General features: G+C 35.8%; 2 protein-coding genes across 2 annotated transcripts; one reads left to right on the top strand and one right to left on the bottom strand.

Annotated features, from left to right (window-relative positions):
• Positions 1-708: 708 nt before the first annotated feature.
• LOC103497469 (geranylgeranyl pyrophosphate synthase, chloroplastic) lies at positions 709-2,496 on the top strand. The gene has a single exon (XM_008459672.3). It carries the CDS (start codon positions 1,118-1,120, stop codon positions 2,207-2,209), a length of 1,092 nt encoding a protein of 363 aa, XP_008457894.2. The 5' UTR covers positions 709-1,117; the 3' UTR covers positions 2,210-2,496.
• Positions 2,497-4,495: 1,999 nt separating this feature from the next.
• LOC103497470 (pectinesterase-like) lies at positions 4,496-7,823 on the bottom strand. The gene is made up of 3 exons (XM_008459673.3): positions 7,092-7,823; positions 5,520-5,777; positions 4,496-5,391 (listed from the first exon to the last, which is right to left on the bottom strand). The coding sequence occupies exons 1-3, from the start codon at positions 7,810-7,812 to the stop codon at positions 4,703-4,705; spliced, it is 1,668 nt and encodes a 555-aa protein (XP_008457895.2). The 5' UTR covers positions 7,813-7,823; the 3' UTR covers positions 4,496-4,702.
• Positions 7,824-8,180: the final 357 nt, after the last annotated feature.

The raw sequence follows: 8,180 nt of genomic DNA, 5'->3' as shown, positions 1-8,180 counted from the left end.
TGAAGTTTGTTTTGAAACAAAACCATCCACTGTTACTGCACGATTAAGCAGAGAAATTAAAAGAAAACAATAAAACTGAGACTTCAAAACCAGAAAAAAAAAAAATCAGAATAATTGTCACACTCACACGAAACAATTCTCTCCTCAACCCTAATTACAAATACATTATCTCAAAGTATTATACCAAATTGAACAAATTGGGATGATTAGAAATCAAAGCAAACCGTGCCAAAACCAATAATCTTCAATAATAAAGCCGCCTCATATTTTGCGAATTTGATACATTTTGTCCATTTCAAGGTAATTAGTTAAGTCATACATGAGATACCCTTACAAGTCCAATAGCCTATTCATTTCTCAACTAAGTACAACCATAGCTATAGCTTTCACTTATGAACACTCCTATTTATCAAACATGTTACACATTTATCAATATTTGTCACATTAACCAAACTTTATTGTTGACATTTTCAATGAGTCATTCATTTTATGGATTGATTAGCCGATGCCCTATTCGATGATTTATGAATCAATTAACCAACTCTTTATTTGAGAAATCAATTATAATATAAAATATTTCATTATAATATTTACCGTATCTACTCACCTTTTCTCATTCTAAACTATTATAACCTAAACTAAAATAGTAAATACCTCAAACATACAATATTATAAGAACCAACCAAGTTCGAACTCGAAACATAGGGCTAAATTGATGAAAGTAGTGGTGGTATAAGTATATTTTGTTTGGTGAGATGATGATGATATGGATGTTTCCCCATTTTTGGCCACAATAAAGTAGGATGGGGGAACGTACTGAAGAACCCAATGGGGGTTGGCAACGTCATCCATCCAATCCTCTGTTTCTAATTACAAAATCCCAACATCCATCCAATCTCCACTCTTTGTTTCCAGCTGGGTTCCCCTAAAATCCTTTCCTTTGAATTCAATTCATCATCATCTCCATTTTTTTCCACTTTCATGGCTTGATGTCCCACTTTCACTTCAATTTCTCAACTCTATCACCCATCATTCACTCTCTTCCCTTTCTCTTCACACTCTTCTCTTGATTTCTCCTTCTGGGTCTCCATTTTTTTGTTCCTAAATCTCCCCCACAATGAGTGCTATGAGTTTAGGTACCTCCTTTCAATCCTGCTCCATTTTCAGTCAAGCTTCTAGATCCACTGGTTATCCATTGAAAAGGGGTTTGAAATCCTTTATTATCCCCAAACGAAGGTTACCCACTTCCTCAATTTCGTCTCTCTCCATTTGTGCAGTGCTAACCAAAGAAGAGACACTCACGGAGGAAGAAGGAAAACCCACTTTCAATTTCAAGGAATATATGGTTCAGAAAGGGGCTTCGGTTAATCATGCTTTGGATGCTGCGGTTTTTCTTCGAGAACCATTGAAGATTCATGAAGCGATGCGGTACTCTTTAATGGCTGGTGGGAAGCGTGTTCGTCCTGTTCTTTGTATTGCTGCGTGTGAACTCGTTGGTGGGAATGAATCCATGGCGATGCCGGCGGCTTGCGCGGTCGAAATGATTCACACAATGTCTTTGATCCATGACGATCTTCCTTGTATGGATAACGACGATTTGCGCCGAGGAAAACCCACCAATCACAAGGTATTCGGCGAGGACGTTGCTGTTCTCGCCGGTGATGCGCTTTTAGCATTCGCTTTTGAGCATATCGCTGTATCGACGATCGGCGTATCGCCGCCACGGATTGTTCGGGCGATTGGAGAGTTGGCGAAGTCGATTGGGGCTGAGGGGCTCGTTGCCGGCCAAGTTGTTGATATTAATTCCGAAGGGGCGGCCGATGCTGGGCTTGAGCAGCTTGAGTTCATCCATTTGCATAAAACCGCCGCGCTTTTGGAAGCGGCGGTGGTTCTTGGGGCTATTCTCGGCGGCGGATCGAACGAGGATGTTGAAAAACTGAGAAATTTCGCAAGGTATATCGGATTGCTATTTCAGGTTGTGGATGATATTCTTGATGTTACAAAATCTTCGAATGAATTGGGTAAAACTGCTGGGAAGGATTTGGTTGCTGATAAAGTTACTTATCCTAAACTCATGGGCATTGAAAAGTCAAGGGAATTTGCTCAAAAATTGAACAGAGATGCTCAAGAACAGCTCTCTGGGTTTGATCCTGATAAAGCTGCTCCATTGATTGCTTTAGCTAATTACATTGCTTATAGGCAAAATTGATACTGTCTTTATGCTAGATTTGTACTGAAATTGAATCCTGGAGCATCTGAATTTGAGCTTGATACAAATAACTTCTTGAATTCTTGATTCTGGAGTTTGTGTTCTGTGCCATTCTTATGCTCTCTCTGTAGTTTTAGCTTTTTTTTTTGGTTCAACTTCAACCCACCCTTTTGTATCATTTAGTGTTGTACTCACACTGATAAAAGCTCTTAAAGCTCTGTAATCTTGTACTGAAACAGTCCCTTTTATGTCAAGTATAAGTGATTATAGCAATTATAGACTTCAAACTCTGTTACCCATTTACACAATTAGCAATTCTTTGCTTGTTTATAACATTTTCTCCAATTGCTAGCTCTTCTTTATTCGTGGCTATTTGTAGAGGGCTTATGCTATGGAAATGCTGAGGTTCCAAACTTATTATGATCGATTATTATTACCTTAACTTCAATTCTAACTTCTTGTTTGTTGTACCTCTTTGAACCATGTCTTCTTTATCGGTAAATTTGATTTGCAAAGCTGTTGAAGGGAAGATAAAGCTTGTATTTCTTACTGTGGATTAGGTATTTGAGTGTAATGAATAGATCTTATGTTGAATACAATTGGTTTGAATAGCATATGAATTATCAGTTTGTGTCTTCTCTTCCAAATCTTCTTTTGAACATAACTCGTATTTGTGAAAGGAGGAACCTCATCGTGTTTTGTCGGACAGACGATGAACTAACGCTAGCCACTACATAAACAAACAAGTTTTGCTTTGATTTTTTTTAAGAAGGAAAGTGACTAATGAATATGTTCTGGTTTGGTATCTTTTACTTGTTTGGTTCTTTTTACGAATGAGTTATCTTGACATTTCACCAGCCTTTGTCTTGCTCTAATCTTCCATAATGTTGTGCTTTGCAACAAACACAAACACTCAACAACAACTGATGTATTTCTTAAATCAAAATTTCTTATATGTATTATTGTTTGGCTTTTGTATAGAACTGATTTGTGAATTTTCTGTTGCTTGTTGGTTGTGTTTTCCGTGTTCAATGTGAAGCCTTAAGTTTGTAAATGATGTTTTATATATTAGAATTATGTATAATATGTTGGTTCAAGTAAAGTACAAAAAGAAAAATTGTTGTCTTATGTGTGAAGATAAGGCCACCTTAGGTTGGTCTATCAATGAATTTAAAGGTATTATTAGTTCGTTTTGTTAACATGCATATAGAATCTTCAGGGAAGATACCAGTGGTACTAACCAAAGGAGACTGGACCCTACTACGAAAAAGATCGTTAAAATGAGGTGTTGAAACGGTTAAATGCATAAAATTATAATATAGTTCTTAGGTTAGTCCTATACAAGTTTAATGATGAAGGTAACTATCTCCCTCAATTGCTTCCTTATCTATCTCTCCCACCTTTATCTACTTTGTAATTAAGTCATTAATCATTGTAACACTTCCTTACTCGCGATTCTTTAATTGTGAATTTTTTTTTTAACAAATGTCAGAGATTACACTCAAATGTTCAATCACAAATTGTTAAAGGAATAAATTGTCTCTTTTAGTTATTTTATGATTAAAGCTGAGATGCATATAGATGAGTGTAACCTAAGTTGTAACAAATAAAAAAAAAAAATCTTTTTAGTATATTTATGACAGTAGTTTTGAGTCACACACATTTTTTTCATAAATTAAAAAATCGAGCATTGAGCTTTTCATCCAATAAGAGGTGCAACAATGTGTGATATTATATTAAATTTGTCTTCATCCACTAGCTTAAGCTTTTAAGTGAATTGGTGATTTAAGATGATATTAAGGCAGTAGTTCAAAAAGGTCCTATGTTCAAGCCTTTGCAATTGACCAGTGCACGTACCATAAGAAGAAATGCATGTGGTTCCTAATACTTGATAATTGAGCCGAGGAGCAATTCTCTTCGTTGTAAGTTAAGTTAGACAATTGACCTCAACATTCTCCCTACTAATATAAGCAAACCTTGCATATGCATAGTACTCCTAGAGCCTGATTGTCAAACTTATGTGAAGAGTATAAATGAAGAGGCCACCTGATCCGTCCCCAAGTCTTAAGGGGTTTAATTACAATATCACCTTACTCATCTCGACACTAATTATTCTATTGAGCAACTAAACACTTGATCAGCATAAGCATGCATGCTTGACCAAACATTACACCACTAGTACTGTGATTCCATTTTTTAGTACCTCACCATTCAAATCATCTCGAACCAAACCAGAATCACACATAAACAAATGATATACATTTATCATGAGGAATTTCATCCAAATGTTCAAATTTGTGTTGATTTGATATCTTATTTGTTTTGGACTCAAAACCGAAAAAGAAAAAACTATATTCATTACATATAATATAAATGAAGAGAAATACAAACAAACTAAGAGCCAAGAAAGTGACTAAAATTCCTCCAATAAATAATACATCAAATTAAAATCCAATCATAACGAAATCAATTGATTAAATCTGGTTTTATTATTTATGATATCAAACCACCGGTGTAAGGCACGTTGGTGGGCGGCAGCCATCGGTCTCCGGCCAAGAATTGAGACACCGTGAAGCTATTAGCAACGGTGGCGTTAATGACACCAACCGCCCACGAAACTCGCTGAGAAGTGTCGGAGCCCGGCCCGGAGTTATTAAACTCAGCATAATAAGAAGTGTTCAAATTCATAGTGCCGTCCCACTCCTTCCACCCAGCAGGATCAATAAACGAATCAATAAATGATTGCATGTAAACAGTTCGAGAATATTGCTTCCATGGCCTCCCTAAGTAGCTCTTAGTGGCGGGGCTTGCCGCGAGCTCCGGCGTCGCCTTGATGGTGCAGTTGTGGATAGAGGTTCCCGTGTTTTGATTCGGGTCGGTTCGGCCTTGCGCTGTGAGGGCGTTGAACTGGCCACTCAGCGGAAGGCGGGCGTAGATGTTGCAGTTTTGTAAGACGACGGCGGCGTTACCGAAGATGAAATCAACGGTACCGTAGATGTCACATTCTCTGTAGAATTGACGGAGGGAGTGGGTGTAGAGAGTGTCTTGATAGCCTTCGAATATGCAGTTGTATAACGTCGCGTTGTCGGCGCTCACTCGGAGCGCAACTGCTTGATGTTTGGCAGCTCCAGCGGTGTTGCTGATCGTTAGGTTCACTCCCAAGAACCCCGTTCCCTCCACAGCTGCAGATAACAGTGATTTGTGTATCATTAGATTTGTAAACACATGTAATTGATATATATATTAACAGTACTGACATTAGAGAAATACATTTATAGTTATGAGGGAGTAGGGTTTTTGAGGAGCTCACCAACGGTTGCGCTATTGAAAGTGGTTGAGCCATCAACGACGTTTTTGTTGCCGGTGATGATGGTTTGGTTGTTACCTTCTCCGATCAACAGAACGTATCTTTTTTCTTTAGGAATCAATACGGTCTCGTTGTAAATGCCAGCGGCGACGAAGATCAAGAAGTATCCCTTAGCGACGGTGGTCTTGTTGGGAGCTGCAGCTATTGCGGCTGTGATATTTGTGAAGTCGTACGTTCCATTTTGATCCACACCAACAATGCCTATTGAACAAAGTAATTAATATAGAAGAATCTATATATGTTCCAAAAGTAGTTTGATTCTCTATACTTTTCCATTTGGTTCTTAAGTTCGATCATTAGTTTTAATTTAATTAGTCCATTAATTTAATTTCAAAATGTTATAATTTTATTCCTAAGATAAATTTAATTTCAGAGTTTTAAATTTTCACTTTTAATGACCTCGAATTTTTATGTAATTATAATGAATAGTAATTTTTAGTATAATTATTATGTATATAACAATATTTAAAAAAAAAATTGTAAATATAGTAAAGTCTATCGGTGATAAACTTCTATTGCTGATAAACTTCTATGCTTTATCAGTGATAAATCATTATTTGCTATATGGTCTATTAGTGATAGACTCTTGTCATTGATAGATTTTGACAATTTTTTGCTATATTTGCAATTTTTTTTAAATTTTGCTATATACTTAATTATTTTGAATATAATTGCTGTATTTGCAACTATGCCATTTTTTTTTTCATTAAACACGTACTTTTAATCTTTAGCCTTAATGTATATTAACTAATTGAAAAAAAGAATTCTAATTATTTAAGTTTCATTGTTTTCCATCACTACTGAAAATTCAAATTATGTCAATGTAAATGTAAGCTCAGCTCACTGGTATCTGTATATACTCGAGGATAAAAGATGTTACAATTTTATGTTAACATTTTCAGTTTCGTGACAAATTTAATTTTAAGGTTTCAAATTTACATTTTTAACCTTGACTTTTTTTCACTAAATACTTACTTTTAATCTTTGGTGCTAACGTCTATTAACTAATTGAAAAAAGAATTTTAATTATTTAAATTTCACTATTTTTCATCATCATTAAAAATTCAAATTTTTTCAACGTGAGCTCAACTCCATTAACATCTATATGTACTCGAGAACAAGAGGTCGTCTCGGATTTAAATTCTCCCACCTTAAGTTGTACTATAATACCTTTTAAAAAAAATTTAAATTTTAAACCATTCTATAGTTATTTTATATTAATTAATAGACATTACTGCTCGTAATTGAAGCTGCAAATTTTAAAAGAAAATCAATTTTGAAAGTGTAAATTTTGAAAAATTAAGACCGAATTGAAACAAAGAATTTTGAAATGTAAGAACTAAATTAAATCAAATCTATAAAAAATTAAAATTTGAGAACTAAATCGGTGATGGAAAAAGTATATTTTTTTTTCAAGTTTTATTTGATATAGTAATATATTTTTTCAAAAACAAAAAAGGGTATTTTTGTAATTTAGTAAAAATATTTGAAATAGAACAATGAAGGGTTTATTACCATTGATAACAATTCCATCATCTTGGTAATTGGTTTGAAGAAGCCTTCTAGCACCCGGCGGCTTGTTCCTATGAACCAACCGCTCATAATAAGCACGATCTTTGGGCGACATCTTAAGCTTCAACTGCCCTTTCCCAACCCCAAAATGTTTCATTTTTGGCAACGTAGGAGCCTTCAAGTCCTTAGAAACCCAACCCATTTTGAACAATGAAAGGTACAGACTATATAGCTTCTTATCAAAAGAGATAGCTTCCAACACCTTATCAACCAATCCCACGGCTGAGTCCAAACTCGCCAACCCTTCGTAACAAGTGTCTTCGTTAGTGATAACTGCGCTCATCAAAGTTAACTTCTCGTGGGCATCGTAATAGGGAAGAAGTGTCGTGGTAGTGGAGTTGACTATGGAGAAAGTTTGGGATAAGAAGTCGAGGTTGGCTTCCGCCAGGCTACGGCAATCGTGGAGGGGTGAGAGGGAGGGGAAGAGGTTGAGGTGGGCGTTGACGAGTGACAGGAAGGTTCGTGCGTGGACAAGGGCATGGTGAAGAGTGAAGCGACAATGAGAGTGGACGGAAGCTGGGGAGTTAGGAAGGAAGAAGTTGCAGAAGGGTGGGGAGGTAGTGGATTGGCAAATCTCTGCCGTCGGGACGGCGGAGGACGAGGGAGAGAGGAAGAAGAGAAGAGTGAGAAACGTGAGAACAGAAATGGGATTTGAAGAAACCATGGTTTGTGTATGGTTTTTTAGGCTTGGCTTTAGTTTACATGTATAGCTTATTATTTATAGGGATAAAGGTGTTGCCTTCCCCACGTGAATATGAAGAATTCATGTTGATTTTTTTTAATCACAATACTTAGATAGAAATTATCTATGAATTCATTTTAATATACTTCAAACATGAAATATGCAGTTGTCTATTGTTTATTTTCCAAGTAAAATAAATATATGTACAAATTTATCATTTTACATCACTTGATAGGAAATAATTAACTTATACCTCGATCTATTTTAACTCTTAATTAAAATTTTCAACAACAAATCAATTGTGATTGCGATGAACTTTGAGAATCTTTCATGCAATGATGAATTGTATT

The sequence above is a fragment of the Cucumis melo genome, chromosome 11 (genome assembly GCF_025177605.1).
Source record: "Cucumis melo cultivar AY chromosome 11, USDA_Cmelo_AY_1.0, whole genome shotgun sequence".
Classification (NCBI taxonomy): Eukaryota; Viridiplantae; Streptophyta; class Magnoliopsida; order Cucurbitales; family Cucurbitaceae; genus Cucumis; species Cucumis melo.
Note: the sequence above shows the minus strand (reverse complement) of the source record. Positions and strands in the feature narration are given on the sequence as shown.